This window comes from Hevea brasiliensis, chromosome 13 (genome assembly GCF_030052815.1).
Source record: "Hevea brasiliensis isolate MT/VB/25A 57/8 chromosome 13, ASM3005281v1, whole genome shotgun sequence".
NCBI lineage: Eukaryota > Viridiplantae > Streptophyta > Magnoliopsida > Malpighiales > Euphorbiaceae > Hevea > Hevea brasiliensis.
In genome coordinates this window covers 73,056,688-73,084,153 of record NC_079505.1, presented here as the reverse complement: position 1 = coordinate 73,084,153, position 27,466 = coordinate 73,056,688, and the positions used below count along the sequence as shown (strand labels likewise).

General features: G+C 31.2%; 1 protein-coding gene across 2 annotated transcripts; it reads right to left on the bottom strand.

Moving 5' to 3' along the window:
• Positions 1 to 4,886: 4,886 nt before the first annotated feature.
• LOC131169218 (ubiquitin receptor RAD23c-like) lies at positions 4,887 to 9,861 on the bottom strand. 2 transcript variants are annotated; one of them, XM_058132207.1, is made up of 12 exons: positions 9,645 to 9,861; positions 8,553 to 8,714; positions 7,919 to 7,972; positions 7,618 to 7,679; positions 7,361 to 7,501; positions 7,081 to 7,258; positions 6,282 to 6,434; positions 6,105 to 6,173; positions 5,973 to 6,020; positions 5,778 to 5,887; positions 5,619 to 5,697; positions 4,887 to 5,262 (listed from the first exon to the last, which is right to left on the bottom strand). In XM_058132207.1, the coding sequence occupies exons 1-12, from the start codon at positions 9,708 to 9,710 to the stop codon at positions 5,146 to 5,148; spliced, it is 1,239 nt and encodes a 412-aa protein (XP_057988190.1). In that variant the 5' UTR covers positions 9,711 to 9,861; the 3' UTR covers positions 4,887 to 5,145. The 2 variants fall into 2 exon arrangements, with proteins under 2 accessions (XP_057988190.1, XP_057988191.1); XM_058132208.1 differs by having other exon boundaries at positions 7,406 to 7,501.
• Positions 9,862 to 27,466: the final 17,605 nt, after the last annotated feature.

The window sequence follows — 27,466 nt, the reverse complement described above, 5'->3', positions numbered from 1 at the left end:
TAAAATCCTGGAGGTAAAACCATATAAACTTCTTCATTTAAATCCCCATGTAAAAAGGCATTATTCACATCCAGCTACTGAAGAAATCAATTATTTGTAGCTACCATGGCTAAAAGCAATCTCACTATTGTCATTTTGGCAACAGGAGAAAACGTGTCAAAATAATCAATGCCTTCAGTTTGGGTATATCCCTTAGCCACGAATCTTGCTTTATATCTCTTTATAGATCCATCTGACTTTAACTTGATCTTATAGACCCTACAACCTATAGGTGTCTTACCATTTTGAAGATCAACAAGTTCCCAAGTGTTGTTTTGCCCCAAAGTTTTTATTTCAGTCATCATAGCTTCTTTCCAACAGTCCTATTTAATAGCTTAGGAATATGACCTAGGTTCAACTAAGCTAGAAGAATTTAAAACAAAATGTTTATATGTTGAGGAAAGGGAACAATAAGATAAGAAAGCAGAAAGTGGATAAAGAATAACTAGAGAAATGGTTTCTGTAGCTGAAGGTTCCATGTTACAGTGACAGTCCTGCAAGTAAGAAGGTGGTTTTTGATGTCTATGTGATTGTCTTGGTGGAGATAAAGATGATGTAGAAGAAGGTGAAAATGAATGTGGAAGAGGAAAATCTGAAGTGGGAACAGTGATATCTTGTGGTAAAGAAACAGGAAGTGATGAAGAAGGTTGGACAAGAAATGAGGAAGAATATAGAAAAATAGATTCATAGAAAATGACATTTCTAGACAAGAAAATTTCTCTGGTAACAAGATCAAAAAGAACATAACCTTTAGTACCATTTTTATATCCAAGGAAAAGACATTTTCTTGCTCTAGGATCTAGTTTTGTTCTATGAGTAGTTAAAGTGCTAGCAAAGCATAATGAGCCAAAGACTTTCAAATTGGACAAATCAGGAAGAGAATTGTGTAATTCTTCATATGGAGATTTCTTTTTCAGTAATGGTGTGGAAATTCTATTAATAAGGTAAACAGAATGAAGAATAGCATAGGTCCAAAAGGTTTTAGGTAAGTTAGCTTGAAACAAGAGTGCTCTTGCTACATTGAGGATATGTTGGTGTCTTCTTTCTACTTTGGCATTTTGCTGGGGGGTTTCAACACATGTTGTTTGATGTATGATACCTTGTGATGAATAAAACAAAGGCATAGAAAATTCTGGGCCATTGTCACTTCTAATAACTTTTATTTTGATAGAAAATTGAGTGAAAACAAGAGCAATAAAGGATTGGATAAGAGATGGTGTTTCTGATTTGTGTTTCAAAAGAAAAATCCTAGTGTGTCTAGAGAAATCATTTACAATGGTAATAATATCTATGACCATGTATACTAGTAACAGAATATGGGCCCCATATGTCAACTTGTACAATATCAAATATAGCACTGGTTTGAGATACACTGGAATAGAAAGGTAATTTCTTCTGTTTAGCAAAATGACATATGTCACATACAGATTCAGTCAATGAAGAATCAACAAAAGGACATTTATTTTGTATGATGGCTAATCTAGCAACAAAGAGATGTCCTAATATAAAATGCCAAAGATTGAACTGATTGTGACCATTGGCAGAAGAAAGATCTATTGGTGTTATAGTTGAAAGTGTGATAACAGGTGGTGGTAATGTTGATGTAGGAACTATAGGATCTACCATAGCATAGAGGCCCCCTTGAGCTTTAACTAAACCAATCCTCCTTGAAGATGTCAGACTCTGAATATAGCATTGATCATGATAGAACATTAGATAACATGATAAGGTATTAGTAAGCTTACTGACAGAAATAAGATTGAACTTGAATTTAGGCAAGTAAAGAACATCCGTGAGAACAAAAAAAGGAGAAAAATGAACTGTACCAGCAAAATGTGAATAAGAACAGAACCATCTAGAAGTTTAACAGAAATTGGTTTAATTCTCTTATAGGAAATAAAAGAAGAAAGAGAAAAACTGATACGATCAGTGGCTCCGATATCAAGAAGCCGAAGAAAGGACTTTGAGGAATAAGCTAGAAAAAAAGTATTACCTAAAGTAGACTATAATGCAAATTTTGGTTTGAAATCTAGTTTGGAATTTGAGTGAATTACATAATTAGTACTTATTTGGTTGGTGGAATGTATTTCTTTTGTAACATTGGACTACTAAATTAAGGCTATGAGCTATTGATACTGTTCTGGAGTGAAAACATTACTTGAGTTCTCATGATCACCATTCGGTGTGATAACTTTAGTAGGTTTCTTAATGAGATCAGAAGACACATTGTTAGTAATGGCACTAGACTTGAACTTGAATCCAGGTGGGAAACCATGCTTTCTATAACAAGTTGCTTCAATATGTCTCGGCCTTCCACAGAAAGTACAAACTTTATTGCTATTCTGAACACCATATCTTTTATTACCCTCATCATCTCCTCTTCCAAATGCAAATCTTTGATAATTGATTGGACTAGACTTATTCACAAAAGCCTTAGATTCAGTAATAATCCTTAGCTTTAACTGTCTTTCTTACTGCATCACTAAGGAGAAAACTCTGTTAATTGATGGCAAAAGATCATTCAGCATGATCTGAGATCTGACGGTATTAAATTGTTCATTCAAACCCTTCAAGAATCTAATGACATAGTCATTCTTCCTATACGTTCTAACAATAGTGAGTGCATTACACTCACATTGAACAGCACAGGTGCAATTAGGAATAGGCCTGAAATTCTCTAATTCATCCCACATTGCCTTCAGCTGAGTAAAATAATCCGTAACTGATAGATGTCTTTGCCTAAAACTATAAATCTCTTCTTGTAAATTAGAGATGCGAAAAATATCACCTTGAGAGAATCGATCTTTAAGATCCTTCCAGACTTCTGCTGCTGTGTCGATCCAGAGAATACTCTGAGCTATCAATTGTGACAATGAATGAGTGATCCAAGATAAAACCATATTATTGCATCTTTCCCATGCAATAAACAGAGGATAAGTGTTGACCGGCATTTTAAGGGTTCCATCAATGAATCTCACTTTGTTCTTTGATTGCAAAGCCACAGTCATGGCTCGCACCCAAGAGTGATAGTTTGGTCTAGTAAGAACTGGAGAAGCCAACACAAGTGCAGGATTTTCATTCGAATGAAGAAAATAGGGATTAGATGGATTTGACAAATGATCTAGTAACTGATTCACACCTATCATGAGTAGCAGGCAAGGATTGAAAAGAAAGAGATAGAAAACTAAAAATTCACAAGAACCAGAGATCAATGAGAGAATTGCAAAGATTCACAGGAACCAAAGAGCAGCGAAAGAGAATTGCTCTGATACCATAACAGGAAAAGAATTTGAACAGAAAACTCAACTACTTCTCATTGAACAATCAAGATTGAAGATTCTATATACAAGTTTTGTACAAGTGGCAGAAAAACTAACAAACTACAAAGTAACTGTCTAACTAATCTACACGTGATCTTTTAGAATAAATAACTCCAACTCATCAATCTGACTTTAGTTTCCAAGTCATCAACCCCGTAACTATGGGTTTCAACCTTTTTCTTCTCTTGCAATTGATCTTACTTCCTATGATAATAGTGAGACAAATTTTTAATGCAAGCAAAAAAAAAATACTAGATGAGACTCGATTTAATTTAAACTTGATATCATTATAAGCACAAACATGTATTAATAGTGGACTAAAGTCACAATAAAAATTATATAATTGGGAGTACTAATGAAGACTTCATAAGTTAAAAGAATAATAAGCACATACAAGGATTCAAGAATGAGGTTTTTTTTTTTTTTTAAAGGTAAGAGAATTATGAGGGTTTTTATTCCTCTAGCCTCAATCAGATATATAGGCATCTTATTCATTAAATAATTAAGTTCAAGTACAATTTTTTTATATAATTTTTTTTTCTTTTGTTGAAAAAAAATTACATGTATTTTTTTTTCTCTTTATAATATTTGTGTTTTGTCTCTTTACATTTTTTTAATTTATAACCCTTCATTTTTTTTCCTTTCATTTGTAAATTCATGTAAATTTTTTATCCCTTGTAATTAAATCAGACATGTACAATAATTTCTATAATTAGTAATATTATTTCTTCAATTTTTTTTATCATTCACATACACGTAATTTTTTTTTCTCACCATTTACATATGCATGTAATAAAAACAATACACAATAATTTGTGTAAAAAATAATATTTATTGTATTTAAAAAATAGTTTCGATCGGTTTACAACTAAATCTAATCAAAACCAAATTTAATTGGTCCGTCACTTGAATTGAAATCAGAATAAGAATCATAATCTAAATTGCCCTGGACTGGAACTGCAAAGACGAAAATCGGCCCCAGATGGTCTGATTTAGATCCCAAATTTTTACATATCAAAATCACCGATTTTAAATGAAAATCAGACCAAAACCAAAGCACATCAGGGCCTAGCAGAAGTCTAATGTTTCTCATAAAATAATCCTAGAAGGCTCGCCAACGCAAAGGGCCTCGCCGCAGCGAGCTGCACTCAAGAAAAGCCGCAAGCCTCATAGTCGCTAATTGCGAGTTTAATGATCGTAGGTGCGGGACACCCAAAACTTTCGTTATTGAGCCGCACATATATATATGAAAGAGTTACATTTTTTACAGAAAGAATGGCCTTTATATTTTTTTTTCTCTTTTATATTCTGACAGCAAAAATTGCTAATAAGTTGCTCGTCTTAAATGCTGATCCTCTTGCCATCCCTCTCACCTTGACAAGGAACACACATTAATTTGTGTCCTGCAGTGTCGATTTCATGACACTTGTACTTTTCCCAGTGAATGGAATGAATACCAAAGGCACTACAGCTAAATTACCAAAACCCAGAACGAAGTAGTTTTATTTTTTTAGTCAGTCAAGCAAATTTCGGAAACCAATTTCATTACCACAATTCTGTAAGTATACATAATGAAAACTAATTACCGAGACAAGCATGTAAAGTATCAATAAAATCCTAAAACGGGAGAAACTGGAGGATGGAATGCTACATTTAGCTCGTGGACTAGAAACTTCACAAATTATAGAACTCCAAACTTAGTTATAAAACGAAGTTGAGGAGCATATAGAGGGTAAAAAGAAAAAAAAAATCTCCTGGCATAGGATTGGGAGTATTTCCAATAAAATTAATCCTCAAACTCATGCATATGATCTAGAAGGTAGTTCGCAGCCAGCTCCTCATTCTTGTTGCAGGCAAAGAACACCTCTAATACAAGTGCCCGATCAAAACCCATTGCTTCAAGCTGAATATCAGTGTGGAAGGATGAGAGGCCATCAATAATCATCATGAATAATACGAGCATACACGGAAAAGAATATAAGAATATATAATGATTATAGTATATGATAGTCATCCATATTTTTATGATGCAAAAAGCTCAGAAGGTGAACTTAATTTAGAACACAAAAAATAACTATAAAATTCAATTCTACCTCTGGACCACAACCTCATGCCCAAAAGCATCCCCAGCAATTAGAAACCAACATAATTTAAGTCAACAAACAGCTGAGAAGTAATCTGATCTTCCCCCATGTAACTTATTCTAAAAATGGTTTACATGCACGAAGGAATTAATTTTAAAGATAAGGAGAAACTTACACGTTCTATTGCTTCACGTTCCTCAGGTGTAACTGTTACTGTCTGTGGCATTGCTGCTTGCAGCTGCCCCAAGATGTTCCTACAGCACATTATTAACGAATGAGAACAAGACATGCATTCTTAATTAGTTCAACTAAAAAAGCCAAAACTAAATCTTACCCTTCTCCACCTTCAACAGGTTCATTGATGAGACGAAGAAAGTCAGCCTGATGCTCTTGAATAAGCCTCATTAGATGAGGATTTTGTTTCCCCAACTCTTGAAGCATAGGCTGCAAACAAAAATTATAACTAAGACCTCTTATCAAATGAGAAAAATAAAGACTTGGGTGGGTGAGGAAGTGAGGGTTTATTAACCTGCAATATCTGTGGGTTAGCCTGCACCATAGTTCTCAACGCTTGGAACTAAAATGAACAACACGATATAAGGTTTCAGTATCCTTAGGTGTGGATCAATCACCCAAAAAAAAAAAAAAATAGGTATGATACCTGTTGACTGTTCCGTAAAAAATCAAGAGTTCCTGCACCTGCAGCACCTGAACCCATGTTTGCAACGCCCTAAAAGCCAACCAAAAAGAACGAGATTAAAGAAATATAAGGGGGAAGAAGCAGCAGCTTTAATTGAGACAATATATTCAATTGATCTGTATAATGCATATCAACTACCTGTGGAAAAAGATCTAGAGGATTAGCATTGGGTCCAGAGGAAGGAATAGGTGAAGGCTGCACAGGTTGCTGAGGTTGCACTGGAGGATTTGTAACTTGACCACTCACAGGGGCAGGAGTCACAGGTGGAACTTCAGCTTGCTCTGGAATACCCTGACATTGCAATTATTGAAGAAAGAAAAATTACACATCCTGAGAAAGCATAAAAATACAGTAGGTTGAAAAAACATAGAAACCAAGAAAAATTAATATCTTGGACAGCCATGCAAAAGTAATGGACCAATTAGGACAGGCAAAAAGAAAACAGCTGCATCAGCAACAGCAAAAATTACTTTGTTAATAATTACTAACCAATCAATAATTTCAAGAATAATGGAAATTTTGATGCATAGAAATCGAAATTGCTTATCAAAAAAAAATGCAAATAATATACCAGAACAGAGCAGGTATTAGACAATACAACATCCAATACAGGCCATAAAATTAACTAGTAATGATAAACTATTAATATAAACCTTCTTCATCATAATAGCATTTCTAATAAAGCACCAGGTTTCAGCCATCTGTTACGATCTTAAGATGAATATCCAAATATCCAGCACAATATTCAGCCTGGCAATTGCTTAACACAGTACCTCTTGACTGGAAAAAAAAATAAAAATAAAAAAGCAAACTCCAGGGAGTAGGAGGAAGTGTGAGAGCATTTCATCCCTAATATAATCTTAAAAAAAATTTAAAGATATGAATCTTTCTCAGAACTTTATAAACTAAAAGACAGCTATAAAGAAAATGTACTCACAGAATACAAGTATTCAACAGCTCTCTCAGGATTGTTGTAAGCAGCACGGAGAGCCCGAACAACAATATCTCTATCCCAAGTCCCTCCACCTATATCGAGAATTTGCTGGATTGCTCCCTCCAAGTTACTTCCCGCAACCAGATTAGATGCTGCTTGACCATAAACATCAGTCTCTGACCTGATATAACAAATAATTTTAGAAGTTCAGAAAGCAAAACCATAAAAAATAACAAAATGGGAGTGATCTCATGGAAGGAAAAATAAAAGAGAAGGTACAGACACAGCAGTAGCTGATGAAACAGGAGCAGGAGTAGGAGCAACAGACACAGCAGTAGCTGATGAAACAGGAACAGGAGCAGGAGCAGGAGCGGGAGCGGCAGCGGGCGCGGGGGCAGGGGCAGGAGAAGGGGCAGGGGCAGGCCTGTGAAATTGAAACAAACAAACAAACAAAATCAGAATAGAGTAGGAAGCAGATTAGATTAATATCTTATGAACCAAACAATTTGAAAATAACAATGGCCTGGAACTTAGACTTACGTTGCTAAGGTTGGTAAAGGCGCTTGAGGTGCTGTCAACCCCTGGGTGCTTATCTGATGTGCCTACATAAGAATGGCAAGTCATACTGTTATGTACAGAAAAACCACAAAGAAATAGAAATGTAAGATTTACATTCTAACCTACATTAGTGAAATATTCCAACAAGATCAATGCTATGAGCATACAAATGAAGATCTATATAAAAAAAGTAGCACCAAGAACTGTTCATAGCAGTAATTTTACGATAAAATACCCTTTAGTGCTGAGTTACAAAAGCATAAAAAACAACTAGCCTTGTTACCTTAGTTGTAGAAGCAGTGGATGCAGTTGAGGCCTCCCCAGCTGAGCTCTTATTCTGGCATTTCCATAGCATGCAGATTAAAACCAAAGAAACCAGTACAATTACAATTTACAATGACCAATCTCAGATACATTTTTCCCTATGTGTGTAACTGTGTATAACTAAAAAGAATAAGATTGACAACATGTGTGTGCGAACGCGCATGCATATATATATATATATATATATATATATATATAGAGAGAGAGAGAGAGAGAGAGAGAGAGAGAGAGAGAGAGAATTGCTAGAAAGAGTAGAAGCCAAAAACCCCTACATGAAATAAGTTTTCATACAGATTGCAAATGGATGTAATAAGATGGTAACTTCACATACCATGTAGCATTATAGCACATAAATACTAGAAAATGGGCTAGTCAAAGTTACAGAGCTACTTCAGTCTAATTATCTAAAATCAAATTATAACCATAAGAAAGACTTGGCCCCAAAAATCACACCACTACCAAGTATCATTATATCAAGTCCAGCACCATTGCTTATACCAAATCAAAAAACATAGTGCATATTGGATAATAAAATAAAGAAATCTAAAAGATAAAAATAAAATAACTTTCCAGAACTTAAAAGCAGATCCCACCTTTGTTAACATGATCACAACAAAACTATTTTCAGCAACCTTGTTTTCATCGATTGTTGTGTTATCTTTAAGGACTTTCCCTTGATAAATAAGCATCTGTTGTCCAGCAGGATAAACATCTGCCCCTTGAGTAGTTTCTACATTCTTTTTGACATCAGCAATCTAGATAAAATAGCTACGTATGTTAACTGTTGTAATAAATTAAACTGATTAATAGGCAAGAAATATCAGCTATAACACATTTATGACCAATATATAGCATATAGGAGGGAGACTCTATAGCAAACAGTAATAAATGAAAAATAGGCAACAACAATGAGATATTGTACCAACAATGACCAAACAACGTTAATTGAAACAAACTCCTGTGAACTGCTGTACCCTAATACTTTCCTAATATTTAGTCACAAGGACAAAATGCACACTAAGCAACTTGGGTTCATAGAAACAACTGCAGCTTTGAAGCAAACAAAGTTATTAGGTTTTAATGTTGTCGCTTTCTCTTTTCCTTACTTTAGTTACAAACACTACAATTCCACCAATGTAAAGATGTGCAGATAACACACACCACTAAGTATCACAAGAGTTTATCACAGCATTCTTTGCTCCCATTGTGACATAGTCCCTAATAACTTATAATTAAATTTTCCACGTATTTACTGCCAGGCAATTTGAATCTAATCAGTAATTCATACTCCGGAAGTCTTAAAGACCAAGGAACAGATGATGCGTCCAATATTCCAAAGTTTTCCAAAGTTCAAATTTCAACTACACGAGTATAAACTCACAAAACCATAAACACTCCACAACGCTAATTCAGCCCCGATTTCCCTAAATATCCTAATAGAGACGAATTCACTAAGCAACTGACTAATTAATTAAACACCCTTTCAACAAGCAAAATAAGAACCCAAAACGTATGGCCATGGTAATTATAGCAAACATTGACGAATCTTAATTCAATTCCAATCATTCCCAATTGAATTGCAAAATTAAGGAAGGAAAAGCAATTACGAAAGAGTAAAACCCTATTGAACAATAATCATACAATAACGCAAACAGAGAATAGTAAAACTGATGAAAGAAGCATACGGTGTCTTCGGGTTTCACTTCGAGGTCGAAGGTAGTGCCCTTCAGAGTTTTAACCAAAATCTTCATCTTCTCCTCCTCCTTCTTCTTCTTCTTCCTCTGTTATATGACCTCTGTGACGGTACTTTCTCGATTTCAATCGCCTTTATTAATCTCTCGATCCAATAATTTATATCAATTCTATAATTCTACAATGCTTATGCAAGAGGGGAAGGAGGAGAACATAGAGATTGCCTAAAATGCCCTTCCTTTTTCGAATTATTTAAAGTTTGTGTAAAGTTAAATTTTTAATTTTAATTATACTTAATTTTAATTAAAGTAAAATTTTATAAAAAAATAATTAATTAAAATAAAAAAAATAATAATAATAAACTAATAAAAATTATTATTAATCAATATTATATATAAATATGTGAAAAGGATAACATTCACTTTACTAAAAATGTCTTTCATTTTTTAAGTAATTAAATTATATTTTTATTTTTTAAATTAATTTTAATGTTTGTATAATTTTTAAATTTTTAATTTTAAAGTTTATATAAATATAAAATTTTTAATCTTATTTATTCTTAAATTTAATTAAATATAAAATTTTAAAATAAATAATTAACTAAAATAAGAAACCAATAAGTGAAAAAATAAAAAATACAATTCATTTATAATTTATATATATATATATATATATATGAAGGAGGACGTTAGATTCATACAATACCCTTTATAATTTCTATTATTTATAATTATATTTTTTATTATTTAAATTTTAATTTTAGAGTTTACATAAATTTAAAATTCTTAATTTATCTTACTTATACTTAACTTCTTAATAAAATTTTAATTGCAAGAATTAATCAAAAATAAGAAATTATTATTTAAAAAAAAAATCGTGCTGTTTATTGTTTAAAAAAAATTCCATTTTAAGAATAAATAAGAAAATAGAATTTATAAATAAAAAAAAGGAAGGAAAAGTTAGTTAAACTAAATTATAATTTTGCTCCCCTTTGCTTTTAATTTTTAATTAGAAAAAGTGGTTATGGATGGGTGTTTTTGGGAGAGAATAATGAAGAGGTTAAGGAGGTATTAGTGATTTTTGCATGCATGATGCAAATTATAATTTAGAGTTATTTGTCATTTATATTTTTTTTAAATGGGAGAATATTAAAAAATAAAAATTGAGATTGTATTGTGAACATAAATAGATGAATATTTGTGATAGTTATTGCATACATAAAGCATATATAAGTGCGGATAATAAGAATGATCGGTCATCTTGTTTTTTTTTTTATTTGTTATACTGTATGTTATTTTATAAGCATAAATTTACTATTGGTTAGTAAAAAAATTGACTGCCTCAAATAAATTTAGAAAATAATAAAATTAATATATAAACTGATTTTTATTAAATTTACAGTGTCACAAACTTTAATAGCCTTGAATATTTATTTGATTTCTTTTTTATTTTTTTTTATTTTTATGACTTAATTTTTTATTTAATTTGCAGAAAAAACAAGTTTGTTTAGTACTAACAAATTGAACACACAAAAAATTAAAAAAAATACAAATTAACTTTAATTAAGGGTAAATATTGTAATTTGGTGTCATAACAATGACAGATTAAATTTAATTACTATTAAAAATTAATATAGTATGGTAATATTACATTAGGAAATAGATGAATTATAACAAATAAATATTTATAAAAATAATATCTTATTAAATCAATAAACACTATTATTTATAAAATTAATATTAAAATTAACATTTTAATTTAAATAATTAAATTGAATATTTATATATTATGGTTAAAATAATTGTAATATTTATCTATAGTTTATAGTATATATAAAAGTGGGAAAAGGAAATAATGAGAATATCAAAATGCAAATGATAATTTAGTATTATGACAGTATATGATTTATTTTATTTTATTTTATTTTAATTAGACAATAAAATTAAATTATACAATATATTTTTGTAAATTTTCAATAATAAAATATAAATCCTTAATAAGAATAAAATAAAAAAATACTATGTATAATAAGATTACATACTAATAAATCCTAATCTCAATAAAACTATATATATATATATATATATATATATTATAAAATAAGAACTAAAATATAAAAGAAAATTTGAAAGATAGGTAACTTTTAAAAATAAAAGAACTTCAATCTCTTGTATCTCATGTGCTTTGCTTTTAATCTCCAGTAATAGGCTATTTATTTTAAATATGAGTTACAAAATATAAATGTTTTTGAAAGTAAAAGTTGTGTAATTAGTTGGAGGTTATGGAAATCCATTTATTATTTTATTTACAAACAATATAATATTAAAAAAAATTTATATCTTCACATATATTTTACTAAAATGATATCATAATATAATTTATTTTAAAAGAAAGAGATATATGATTATAAATTATTAAATTTTATTTAACTAAAAATTTTAATAATTTTAACGTATTTTTATTTTTATCCATTATTCAAAAGATTCTATTATTTATAAAAAAAAAATATATGTTATTTCCAATTTGCATAGAAAATATTTTAAAATTAAATTATTTAGAAAGAAGTTGCTAAAAAATCATATTACTTTATTATAAAATAAATATAATTAAAGTTTTTATAACAAAACTTCCTATTATTATTATTATTATTATTATTATTATTATTATTATTATTATTATTATTATTATTATTATCTATTTGTTTGACTATCTATCATATCTATAATTTATAATTTATCTATAATTTATATAAAAGTAAGAAACAAGGGGAATAATAGAATGAAAAAAAAATATTTGATTATTTTATATTATAATAATAAAAAAGGAAATTTATTTGGTTATTGAAAATTATAAAATAAAAAAAACTCGGCATATAGTATTAAAAACTTAAGGTAATTTTCATATATTATTAATTATATTATATAAAAAATTTAATAAAAATTTATATATAAAATATTTAAATCACTAGTTTGTACCATGAATAAAACAACGTGTAAAATACATTAAGAAAAAACTCCTAAATGAAAAAAAAATATATTACCAATATTTACAATGAGAGAGAAAAATAAAATTTTTTATGAACTAAAATTTATTTCAATTAAAAAAATGTAAAAGAAAAAAATATTATCTTTAAATTTTTATAATAATATTATAAGTCAAAAACTAAATACATACAAAATTATAATAATGTTAAAATTTTTATTTAAGGGATTGTTGAGTTATGGTGAATAAATTTAAATAAAATATTGTGAATTTAAAAATTATAAGTTAAATTTATAAAAATCTACGTGCATGCCACATGTCATAGCAAGATATATATATAGTTAATGTCCATTGTATATTATGTACTCGTTATTTAATTCTTATAATATAAATTTTATTAATTTTTTATATAATATAAAATTTTATAGTTTTTACATTATTAAAAATTTATAAAAAAATTAATATAATATAAATAACAATATAAAAAAAAAAAAACATAATATCACATTTAATTTAATCGCATATTTCAGGTGATTCACCATATATCAATTGATTGGTTATAACCACCAACTAATGGGAAAAAAAAAAAATCTACTCTCCTCTCCTTCAAACATGAACCCAATATCATAATAAGGAAAATAATAATTAATTGTCAATGTAACAATCAATAATTAGCTAATGATTAATGAATTTTCAAACAAACATTTCAGAGTCAATCCCAAGATTGGCTTGAATTGCAAATTATGTAAAATTATTTAATGTCCAATTTCAACTTTATAATAATAACTCCTAATTTTATAAAAAAAATTTCGCAATTAACATATTTATATGTAATTCATTAAAATTTAAAAAAATGAAAAAAATTCCGTATGTAAACGTAAAATAAATTTCACGAAAATTTATATTTACATAAAAATGTTTGAATCTTAATTATTAATTAACTTTCATGTTTTTTTACTTAATTTTTATGCATTGAGTTATTATTAGTATTTTAAAACTAAGTTTGACATAAAATTCAAATAACCTATATGATTGAAGTTTGCTTAAAAGGACAATAATATATATTAAATCATGGGCTTATAAAAAAATAAAATCAATATAATATATATATATTATAAAATTAATATATTATGATAATGTTACATCATATATAAAAAGTGAATAAAAAAATAAATTAAAAATAAATAAATTATTAATCATATAACAATTACAAATAATATACAACTTACCATGAAAAATACTATTACATATAAAAGTGGGAAACAGGAGAATGTTGAGTTTGTCAAAAATAATAATAAACAACAAATTTCATTAACTAATCAAATTATTTTTATAACTCTTTAATAAAGAATAATTAATATATTAAAAATTTTAATCTCATTATAAATCCTATTTCAAAGAATACTTTTACATCACAAATAATTTTATTAATAATAAAAAATACTTTAGAACTAAATAATTAATGATAAAAAATAATTATTTTTTTTCAAATTTTTACAATCATGGATTTTTTTTTTAAATGTAGCTCGATTTTAATTTTTTAATCTGTCACGACCCAACCTATGGGCCGGACCGGCACTAGGACCTGGGCCAGCTTAAAGCCCCCGAGGCCCGTAGTAAGCCTAACTATTCCTCAAATCCATAACCAGGCCCACAATTTAGACCCAATATGCATATAAAATAATTTAAATCAAACTTTTATAATTTCATTTCGGGCCAACTTAGCCCAGAAATTTTCAGAAACTAAAATTAGGGGAGCCCAGCTCAACCCTGTTACCTCATTTATAACCATTTAAAACTCGTAAAATTTTTCTTTTCATTTATTAATACGCAAACTTGAATTCATACAGTCCCTGACAGGCTTAATGCTACTACTAGCACATGCGGAGTCCTAAATTACAAATTTAGAGAATAATAATACAATTAAATAATCGACATTAAACCTGCAAGGAAGAAAACAGGTTGCTCTGTAAAATAACTCCTCCTGTGGCCTGGAAAAATATTGAACAGGAGTGAGCGTTCGACTCAGAGAGTAAAATATCAATTTTAACCATAATCCCTATAACTATATAAAACTAATGCACCATGTAGAGTGAAATGCAACATCAACAACATTTTCACATCATAACATCAAAAAGGTAATTTGGAGCACTCACACACCCTGTAGTATCAATCATAACATATGGGAGCTGATCCCTATACGCCTCTCTTAAATCCAACCCGGTGCCAATAATTACTCAAGCTCTGACTTCCACTTAATAACCAAATCGAGGGTCCCAACAATTACTCAAGCCGTGACTACCCCTCGAAGGATCGGTCCCAAATAATTACTCAAGCCGTGACTACCCCGGCCCTATCCATAGTCCACACCACATCACACGCACGCCAACTCACGCACACTGCTCCAAATTACCACAACAACATCCATGGCACATCAACAGTTATGAATGCAACATAAATCGTGCCTAGAGTTTAACTACATAAATATATGCATATAAGTGATGCATGGGCATGCTTGAACATATAATAATATCGAAATTACAATTAAAATTAATATTCTACTCACGATAATCGATGACTATTATGGCTGCTGGATGCAGAAAAATAGCTGACCTCGATCACCTAATAATTAAATTATAAATTTATTAGTACTAAGTTAAGATAAAACTCTAAAGAGGCAATAGACAGCCTAATTTAGGGGTGTGCAGTTTTCGGTTTTAACCGAAAAACCGAACCGAACCAATTAATTCGGTTCAATCGGTTCGGTTTTAAAATTTAATCGGTTCGGTTCGGTTTATAATTTTGATAATTTCGGTTTAATCGGTTCGGTTCGGTTATTTTCATAAAAAAATCAAAAAAACCGAACCGAACCGAAATTATTAATATATATAGGAAATAAAAAAAACCGAATCGAACCGAATCGAACCGAACCGAAATCAAAGAAAACCGAACCGAACCTAAAGATTTTTGAGTTTTAATTTCCAATTTTTTTTGTTTTTATGTTTTTATTATTTAGATTTAATGTTAAAAATATGAAATTTTATAAATTTCGGTTTGATCGGTTTAAAATCAAACCGAACCGAAATTTATCGGTTCGATTCGGTTCGATTTTCTCTTATCAATCGGTTCGGTTCGGTTTTTAAAATTTTCGATTTTCGGTTTTCGATTTTTTCGGTTCGGTTCGATTCAAAACCGAACCGACCGTTTGCACACCCCTAGCCTAATTCATGTCGGAAATTCAGCAGAGTTTCCCCTATATCTGGGACCTACCCAACCTGCAAAAAGGCTTAAACAACACTTCTAATTTCTCAATTCCCACAATCACATCTCATCAATATCACATGGCCCCTCCTGGGCCCTCCAAATCAGACAATACTCAAAATCTTAAAAATTACATTTTAGTCCATATAATTGACATTTTTCAAAAATCCACTCAAACAAGCTCTAAAAATTCTAAAATTTTGCCCCGCGGTCCTTAATAATATTATAAGGCTATTGCAAAATGAATTGTAATTTTCTAGTCACCCATGAATATTTTATTCAAGAATTTTACTCGATTCCATAAGTTTCCAACATCTAACATATTCTTAATTCAACCCAATTTAATATTCACATATTTAAACCTCCATCCTCAAGCTTCAACCAATCATATAAAATTTAAACATCTTAATTTCAAAAATATCTTATATTCCCATATGCTAAAAATCTAACTAAAATCCATCCATATTCTCAAAAATATTCTACAATCACTCAAAAATTCAACTAACACCATAGAATATCTCCAAATAATTTTACTTTCATCATATATTTTTCTTAGAATTTTTCTCCAATTTTTTATGTTTAAGAAACACTGTATTTATGCTCCACAGACAGAGAAAATAATAGAAACTGTCTTACCCGAAGTTTATTTGTGTCTCAAAATTTTCAAAAATTTACGAGGAAGCCTCTGGAAGTTGAATCATCTCCATAGCTCGCCGGAGCCATCACGCACCACCGCCAAGACGGTGGCCGCCGTCGCCGCGACATTTGCCGAATCTGATCATACCACCATGTTCCTCTCCTCTTCCTCAGTCCATATGTGGTCTCGAATCGTCGATCCAACTGTCGGATCGTCGTAGATCTGACGAAAAAGCTTGAAAAACCCGAAACTTCTCTCCTCCATATCTCACTCATCCGACCTCCATTTGCTTCAAAATTGGTGTCAAAAGAAAGCTCTCGGAACAAGCTTTCCAACGCCACCGGAATCGCCTCGATCGGACGTCGGACGAAGCCGGAATCACGCCGGAAAGCCGCCCATCGTGCGCGCGTTTTCTCTCTCTCTCCCTCTCTTGCCGCTTCTGGTGGTCCCGACGTCGCCGGAGGGTCGCCGGCCGGTGGGGAGCTGCTTGGGACGTCGCCAGTCACCGGAGAAAGGAAGAAGAAGACGAGAGGGAAGAAAAGGGAGAGAAGAGAAAATTGGGGGCTTCTCCTCCCGTTTTGATTTTGATTTTTTTTTTTAAAGAAAGTTGGCCGTGATGCTGGGAACCCCACTGCCACACGCCAAAAATCCCATCAGCATCATTTTTTTTTTTTTCAGAGTTGTTACATTCTTCCCCCCTTAAGAAAAATTCGTCCTCGAATTTTCGAAGAAACAAGAGATATGGAAAAGAAGATTATCGGAACAAGTGCAATCATTACTCCTCCAACTATGCAGAGATTGGTAAAACATTTATTCTTCGAACTCTTCGTATATTATATATGACATTCTACCGCTCTCTGATTCTACTATAGTGTCCTATTTGTCATCATCTCTTTCTAGAGGGCTTTTATCTTGTAACTATTTATTTACCATTTTTCTGACATTTCAAGTATTCGCTATACATCACTGTTCTTGACTTGATGTCTCATAATTCAATAAACTTTGGTGCTTACCTCACTTTTATTACGCCCCAACATGTCTCTTGGTGACTTCAGTCATCATTCATTTGTTTTAATAATCTCTGTTTCCACAATGTCATAACTTATGTTCCTTATTCTATAGTATCCTATGAGTAGCTTTCCTGTAACACCTAATCTAGGTGTCTTGTTCGAGATCTTCACTCTACTTATGACCTCAGTGGTCAATACCTATAAATCTTCTCACTCCCATGATACTTCAAATTTTTAATCTCTTTTGTGTCATTACTAAGGTACTTAGACCAACCTCTATCCATCTTATGTAACTAGTTTGGTAGAGTCTCCTCTCTTATATGGCAAACGTGTTTATTTTTCCTGACAACTCAATCCATGCAACTTTATCAATTCCCACTCCTTCTCTGGAATGGAAATATCTAGACTTCTTCCTATAGCTTCTTAGTATGTGGCCTACTTCTGACACATTGGCACTCAGATCGAGGCTCTACTACTCCTTTAATCTATCATCTCATAATAACTTGTTTTAAACATCTCTTAGTGTGTTCCTAGCATACCTATTCCTCCTTATCCTCATCATTATAACTAGCTTTACAAGCTTTCTTCCTATTCTTTGGATCTTATCCACTTCCTTTTCCTATTTCTGCTATTGTTGATATCTTTTCAACCCGCTGCACTTATTCCTTAATCTTAATCCTATTTCAACCTTACACATTTTTCCTTCAAGGATGTCCATCCCATCATCAACTTTAACTTTCATTTTGTTTCTTAGTCTTATCTTGATTACTAGTTCTATTACTTCAGGAATTCTAACCTTACGATTTACTCCTACCAGCACATTCTTCACCTTATGTAACACTTGTAATTAACCATAGAAAATTTTCCTTGTATCCCATTTTTCCAACTTAACTATCAGAACATTATCATTCCTACCAGCCTTAGTAGGAAATTACTTATCCTGAATGGATAGGAGCTCCAGAAACTATAAGTTCCATCTTAACTAACACGACTGTGGGAAATGGGTGCCATGCCTTAATTCTAAATAAGATACTTCACGTGTTTATTCTCCTTAATATAATCACATATACTGCTCACAACTTTCCAAACTTCAACCTCAAATTACCCATCAGCAACAATTTCATCTATTGAAACTCATCCACAATTAGTATTTCCTCCAGCTCATAGTTTAAAACAGTTGCAAGCCTTAGTAGCTAACTCAATTTAACTCCTGTCATTACTCTGATCGTCCTTTCATACTTAACACTAGGTATGCACTTACTGTCATTCTCATATCAGGAAATTGTGTATGAATTGGTGCCTACCAAACTCTCAAATAACTAGGTCTCCTTGACTCAGTCTCTGTTCCTTATATAACCCTCTAGAACCAATAGCACAAGCTAAACTTGAAAAGAAAGAAAATATCCTTTTATATTCAACTACGCCGATTGTCCATATAATAACGTTTAACCTATGTTTCTTAGTTTTTCTCTCCAAATTTCATAGCACAATTGTGCTCTACCTATAAGGTATCATCTGCATGAACCCTTTACTGTACCATTATCCTTCCTGACATAATATTTTATAATTTATTAACTTTACTTATACTCGGCTTATGATTCATATCTATCATCGTTTATATAGTGCCCTTAACTTTTTGTTGATTCCTGAAAGATTTCTCTCACTAATAAATTCTTCCAACACTAATTCCACCCTTATCTATGGTCATTAATTTGATCCTTGAACTTTCTAGTGATTTATAACCACCCAGACTTGTCACTTCTCGTTCTACCGCTATTGTTGTTCTGTCGTTATTACTTCACTGCAAAGTGATTCTGTTGATCACACTAAAGACGTTTGCCTGACATTCATAACGAACCTCTAACTACCTTCTCACTATCTCAAAAGTCTAACCTAAAGCCTATGTGCCATTATCTATAATTCTTTCCACTCATCATACCTATTCGATCCCTTAGATTTAACTTTTATTCAACTTACTACTTACTAACTTCTTTTCTCTACCTAATTAGGTAGTCCGCAATACCATCGCATACCTTCTAGCATTTACTCATTATTATTGTATTCCATACCTCCATCACTATTCTTGCTAATATGGTCCCATTTTGGGTTCTCTATCCTTATCATTCACCTTGCCAATAATAACGGTTAGCCTACCCTATATCTTAACTTTGTTCCTTTTATTATGCGCTCTTTAGGTTGTCCTTTCATTTATTTCCTTTGTCTTACCCAAAATAGAACTTGACTATTCTATCCCTGGTTCCATTCTTCTTCCTAACATGACAGCTGTACCTGCTAACTATATCTTCCAGAGTCTCTACCACATTATCACATATCTGTGCCACTCAGATTTGGTCCTTTGACCACTCTAGCTAGTACTCCCACTGGCATTTAGATTATATTGCATTTGCAATCAATTGTCCAAACCTTCATTCTGCACTTTCTCTATCCATTGGCCTTCTATAATTTATCTTCGCTAATTTATAACTCTTAACACTATTATAATTAGATTATGCTATTATTTTGAACAATATGAAGTTAGAAAGGAACTCAGGAAATTACAGTCATACCTTTATCATATGACTTCTATTCTTATCCTTTAGCTTACATAATATCTTTACTACCTCGAGAACTGATTCTGCAGTAATTTTTTTTTTATTTGTTATTATTATTATCATTATTTTCCATGTTTACTCAATTAGTCAAAACTTAAGATTCCGGGCACCCAAACCCGTCATCCAATTCAAAGGATTTACATCCATCGTGATCTGATTATATATGATACCTATAATGAAACTTGTATCCTCTGCAGGATACTTGAGCCAACTACTCTCTACCACACTCTACAGTCCCATCTGGGGCACTATTTTGTTGGTCCCCATTGTTAATAATAACTTTCGATCCCCTTTGAAAAGATAGGACTATACCCTAACTTGCCGCAACAACGGTACTACATTTACCACCTTGCCCAAAACCATGTCAAATTAATGTCTCTCTTATCATATCATAGCTCTGTGAATCATCAATTCATAGTTCTGACCTTCCCTAGGTAGTAGGGTTGTACTTTATTCTATACTGATACACACAAGGTACACTATTCTCACTAAGTTCTAAGCAAAACGTCTGTCATACTACAAAAACGATCCAAAATTCCATACTGAAGACTAGATGATCTCCTCCTATAAGTGTCACATTTACTTTGCATCTAATCTGAAACCTCTGGTCTGATGGCAACTCTTGAAGCAACTCTAGCTCATGCTAGGGTAACTAAGTCACTGACTCTAGTTATCACCCAACTGTAACCTTTCAATATTCTAACTCTAGACCCCTAACCAGGAGTTCCCAACTCCTCTGCAGATATAGAACTCTGTTCTGGCACAATCGTACCAAAACAGAGGCCATCCGCAAACACCCTCATTATGGATTACCACGGGGATGCACGCAGCTCTACACAATAATCTCATGTCGGTACTGTAATCTGCAGCTTACAGAGTAGACATCGAGAATATTGTATAGTTACTACGATACGTCCTGACAGACTAGGTCTCCCAATTTCTTATATCTCTTGAATTTTCTATTATCATAAACTTATTCTGACTGGGTCATCCACTGATGACTGCCAGCAGTGGTATCCTCATCCTTATCTAGGGCAACTGTACTTTCAAGACTCACCTTTATGTAGTCGTGCCTTACACAAAATGGGCACACCATTTAAACCCATACAGACAGAAACATAGCATTTCTTGGAGTACGTATCCTCATGATGGACCTCACATGTCTACTAACTCTATTTCACATTTCTACATACTCCACGAAAATCAAGACACTAATTGAGAAACTTTTATATTTCCCGAGGTATAACGCAGAATCTAGAAACAAAGAATTACAGAAAAGACAAAACAGAATCCTATACTCCGCATGTAACATCCTAACAAGACTCCTTTTACACTCCCAAGTATATTCTTTCCCATGAATCTAGAGCCTAAGCTCTGATACCACATTTGTCACGACCCAACCTATGGGCCGGACCGGCACTAGGACCTGGGCCAGCTTAAAGCCCCCGAGGCCCGTAGTAAGCCTAACTATTCCTCAAATCCATAACCAGGCCCACAATTTAGACCCAATATGCATATAAAATAATTTAAATCAAACTTTTATAATTTCGTTTCGGGCCAACTTAGCCCAGAAATTTTCAGAAACTAAAATCAGGGGAGCCCAGCTCAACCCTGTTACCTCATTTATAACCATTTAAAACTCGTAAAATTTTTCTTTTCATTTATTAATACGCAAACTTAAATTCATACAGTCCCTGACAGGCTTAATGCTACTACTAGCACATGCGGAGTCCTAAATTACAAATTTAGAGAATAATAATACAATTAAATAATCGACATTAAACCTGCAAGGAAGAAAACAGGTTGCTCTGTAAAATAACTCCTCCTGTGGCCTGGAAAAATATTGAACAGGAGTGAGCGTTCGACTCAGAGAGTAAAATATCAATTTTAACCATAATCCCTATAACTATATAAAACTAATGCACCCTGTAGAGTGAAATGCAACATCAACAACATTTTCACATCATAACATCAAAAAGGTAATTTGGAGCACTCACACACCTGTAGTATCAATCATAACATATGGGAGCGATCCCTATACAGACTCTCTTAAATCCAACTCAGTGCCAATAATTACTCAAGCTCGGACTTCCACTTAATAACCAAATCGAGGGTCCCAGAATTACTCAAGCCGTGACTACCCTCGAAGGATCGGGTCCCAAATGAATTACTCAAGCCGTGACTACCCCGCCCTATCCATAGTCCACACCACATCACACGCACGCCAACGCACGCACACCGCCTCCAAATTACCACAACAACATCCATGGCACATCAACAGTTATGAATGCAACATAAATCGTGCCTAGAGTTTAACTACATAAATATATGCATATAAGTGATGTATGGGCATGCTTGAACATATAATAATATCGAAATTACAATTAAAATTAATATTCTAATCACAAGACAATCGATGACTATTGTGGTCTGGATGCGTAAAAATAAATGACCTCGATCACCTAATAATTAAATTATAAATTTATTAGTACTAAGTTAAGATAAAACTCTAAAGAGGCAATAGACGGCCTAATTCATGCCGGAAATTCGGCAGAGTTTCCCCTATACCTGGGACCTACCCAACCTGCAAAAAGGCTTAAACAACACTTCTAATTTCTCAATTCCCACAATCACATCTTATCAATATCACATGGCCCCTCCTGGGCCCTCCAAATCAGACAATACTCAAAATCTTAAAAATTACATTTTAGTCCCTATAATTGACATTTTTCAAAAATCCACTCAAACAAGCTCTAAAAATTCTAAAATTTTGCCCCGCGGTCCTTAATAATATTATAAGGCTATTGCAAAATGAATTTTAATTTTCTAGTCACCCATGAATATTTTATTCAAGAATTTTACTCGATTCCATAAGTTTCCAACAGCTAACATATTCTTAATTCAACCCAATTTAATATTCACATATTTAAACCTCCATCCTCAAGCTTCAACCAATCATATAAAATTTAAACATCTTAATTTCAAAAAAATCTTATATTCCCATATGCTAAAAATCTAACTAAAATCCATCCATATTTTCAAAAATATTCTACAATCACTCAAAAATTCAACTAACACCATAGAATATCTCCAAATAATTTTATTTTCATCATATATTTTTCTTAGAATTTTTCTCCAATTTTTTCTGTTTAAGAAATACTGTATTTATGCTCCACAGACAGAGAAATAATAGAAACTGTCTTACCCGAAGTTTATTTGTGTCTCAAAAATTCCAAAAATTTACGAGGAAGCCTCTGGAAGTTGAATCATCTCCATAGCTCATGCGAGCCACCGCAAGACGTGGTGGCCACGGTCGCCGGCGACATTTGCCGAATTTGCTCATACCCCCATGTTCCTCTCCTCTTCCTCAGTCCATATGTGGTCTCGAATCGTCGATCCAACGGTCAGATCGTCGTAGATCTGACGAAAAAGCTTGAAAAACCCGAAACTTCTCTCCTCCATATCTCACTCATCCGACCTCCATTTGCTTCAAAATTGATGTCAAAAGAAAGCTCTCGGAACAAGCTTTCCAACGCCACCGGAATCGCCTCGATCGGACGTCGGACGAAGCCGGAATCACACCGAAAAGCCGCTGCCCACTGTGCGCGCGTTTTCTCTCTCCTCTCCCTCTCTTGCCGCCGTTTCTGGTGGTCCTGGACGTCGCCGGAGGGTCGCCGGGCGGTGGGGAGCTGCTTGGGACGTCGCCGGCCGGTCACCGGAGAAAGGAAGAAGAAGAAGAGAGGAAGGAAAGGAGAGAAGAGAAAATGGGGGCTTCTCCTCCCGTTTTTGATTTTGATTTTTTTTTTTTTTTTTTAAAGAAAAGCTGGCTGTGACAGTGGGAAACCCACTGCCACACGCCAAAAATCCCATCAGCATCATTTTTTTTTTTTTTTCAGAGTTGTTACATAATCAATAATCAAAATTACTTTAAATAAGCTAATGTGAAATAATTTTAAGTATTGTTTATTTTTTTAGTCAATTAATACATCATAATTTTGACTGTTTATTTATTTCAACTTTCACCTGTCATTAAAAATAATAATTATTTAAAATCAAGTTAAAATTTTAAAAAATTAAAAAATTAGCTATAATAGCAAAATTTTGAAAAATTTTAATTTTTTTATTATTAAAGTTAATTTTAATTTTAAAAATTTATAAATAATAAAAAAATTTGAAAAAAGAAAGGATTATATATAATAATAGAATATTTCGAATATGCTTAGATAAAATAAAAGATTTTTTTAAATAATAATATATATTATTTACTTAAATGCTTTGAAGGAAATTATTATTAGTTTCAAGGTTTATTATTAATTAATTTTGAATTTTTTCTACAATTATACATAAAAAAATTAAATCATAAATACATATATTAGATATAGATAATATACAATGCACGTTAAAATATATTATTATTATTATTATTATTATTATTATTATTATTATTATTATATACCCAGTAGAACACAAGCCAACAAGAAAAGAATATTCGAGGGTATTTTTGTTAATGTGGTAAATTTGGTATGATTTTGTTGCTTCTTTTCCAGCAAGAGTTTAGCTGTGAATTTGCCTTGTAGCAAGTTGACACGCGTTGCATACATGGAATGATCTTTGTTTGTTGATGCTAGAGAATGTTTTTGAGGCGATTTCTATAAAGATTTTGATTGGATTAAGGAAACATGCATCATCTCTCGTCGTTTTTATATCAATTTTTTTTATTGTTTTACAAAATTTATATATTCATAAATATGAATTGAAATATTTTTTTATATATTAAAAATAAAGATAAAAGTTATTTATTGCCACTCCAAAATTATCCAATTGTGCTGCGCATAGTGACATAGCATTGAGTGACCAATGATGTATGCCATATTTAGAGTTAAGTGACTTGTATACTTTTCTTATGATTTTATTCTTTTTAAATTTTTTTATTTAATTGGATCAATAAAAATATTATCTTTTAAATTATTATAATATTAATTTATTAAATTTTTTATTTAATTAAATTAATAAAAAATATCAATTAATGATAGACATAACATTTAGATACAGAGAGTTAATAACAGATATAACATTTAAAATGTTAAAATTATTTTTAAAATATGAGTTTAAATTTAAAAAAAAAAATAGTGAAAAAATTTTGGGTTTGAATTGTTGAGTTGAGAAATGTAACATTGGGCCATTGAAGAGTTTGGTTCGCAAGTGCGATTGAGGGGCTGTATAATATATGAAGGCCTGAGACATCAGATGCCCAAGAATGTTGAAATCAAGGAGGCCTAATTCTGGAGCACATTATTTATTTACAAAATCTTGTTTTACAAGAAAATAAATATGAAAATAAAATCCATTACATGTTTACAACTGCAAGTTTCTATAGAGTCTATTTTGCACTGATGTCAAAATTTCTGTTAGAAAATTATTTTTTAAAATATTTTAGCTATAAAATATGAAAAATAAATTTAAAATAAATTTAAAATTCTGAAAAATTAAATTTAAAATTCTGAACTATCTTTTAAAAGTATTCAAAATAAATTTATTTTATAAAAGGTTTTAAACTATAAAATAACAAAAAAAAAATTTCTGAACTATCTTTTAAAATTATTCAAAATAAATTTATTTCAAAATTTTCTCATAATCTAATAAAAGTAATATATTAGGAAGAAGTCGATTAATTTTGTATGTTAATGCAAACCAAGTTATTATGGTTGTGTTAAGTGATGAAGGATTTTGAAAGAACTAATTAATATGGTTCAAAGTGTCATAGGATGATTGAAAATGTTTAAATACTTGGAGATGCTTATGGTTTCAAGTAACTTGGTTTTGAAATCTTAGATTCAATATATAAAAAAAAAAAATAGAGAGAAACTAAATTTAAATTATATTATTTTATTTATTATTATTTTTTAAAAATATTTTAAGACATGTTTTTAATATTTTAAAGGTCTAAAATAATTTTTTAAAAGATTTTTAGAAAATCACATCTCTTTCAAGTAGTAGCTAATTTAAATTATATTCAAACAAAAAATGAGGCTAAATTAAAATTAATACAATAATTTTTAAAATTAACACGCTAATATCAAAAAATGATGACCTATCAAATTTTTAAAAAAAGTGAAATAACAACTAGTTTTTCCGCCAAATAAAAATTTGCCCAAGTGCTTTTTATTATTTAATAGCTATATTTCAAACTTTATAAACAAAGAGTATTATTTAAAATTTTTTGCTATTGAGCCCATCAACATTTTATTTGTTAATGTTAGAATCCTGACAATTTAACTTGGAACAATAAAAAAATAATTTTCTATGTGAATTAATTAAATTAAAAATAAAAAAAATAATTTTTTTTTTAATAAATAGACTTCTAAATAGATTTATAGAGGTTTCCCACCAAAATAATCCTGCATGTATAATTTTCCCTTATTAAAATTTATTTTTGCTTAGATTTTTTTTTTTTGCTAAAATTTCCTTCAACAATTCTCTCTCATCTCTTCTGTGCCATACATTTGAATATGCTCATCTCGAACGATAGTCTCAATCAGAAACCTAACGCGGCCCTTGGTTAGAACTTGATCTGCCATGGCCAGTTTTTCTTAAACCCATGTGCTCCATCATAATTTTTTTCCTTGATTTTCAAAATTTCCTTTCACTAAAGAGACAAGATAAACTCCTTGTGGGATATATATATATATATATATATATATATATGTATTTTTGTGACTTTTAACATCGTATTTATTACACGCACTAATTCCATCTTAATGATTGAGATTAGAACGTTAAAAACAATTATATAAACGCTGTTCTTCATATTATTTTAGTCATTATACATAAAATATATCACATTTAATTTCAAATCAAATAAATTCAATAATTTTTCATGAATCTAATAAAATGGAATACAAACAACCATCCCACCATTTTAGGTATGATTATGAAACCCTAAAAATAATCGCGGCGTATCCTACTCAACAAAAATAGCCTTTAATTTTTCTTGGGAGGCGGTGGGACTTTAGCTTTCAATTAAAAAAACAAGGAATTTTTTAATAAAAAATAAGTGTATCATTAGGATTTTCTTTCCTCATGAACCAGAGCAAGAACAGATTCGTGAACAATGTATAATCCAAACATTAGAAAAAAACGAACCAATTTCTCACTCAGTTACGGCGTCATCCTTTCAATCCTATTCCTACATATATTTCTTTTTACCTCCTATGGAAAAAAATAAAATAAAATAAAATTTACAAAAATATGCGGGATGGACGGTAACGGTATCGTCTCATAGTGCCGTTAGCCGAAACGTTTGGTTTCTTCAT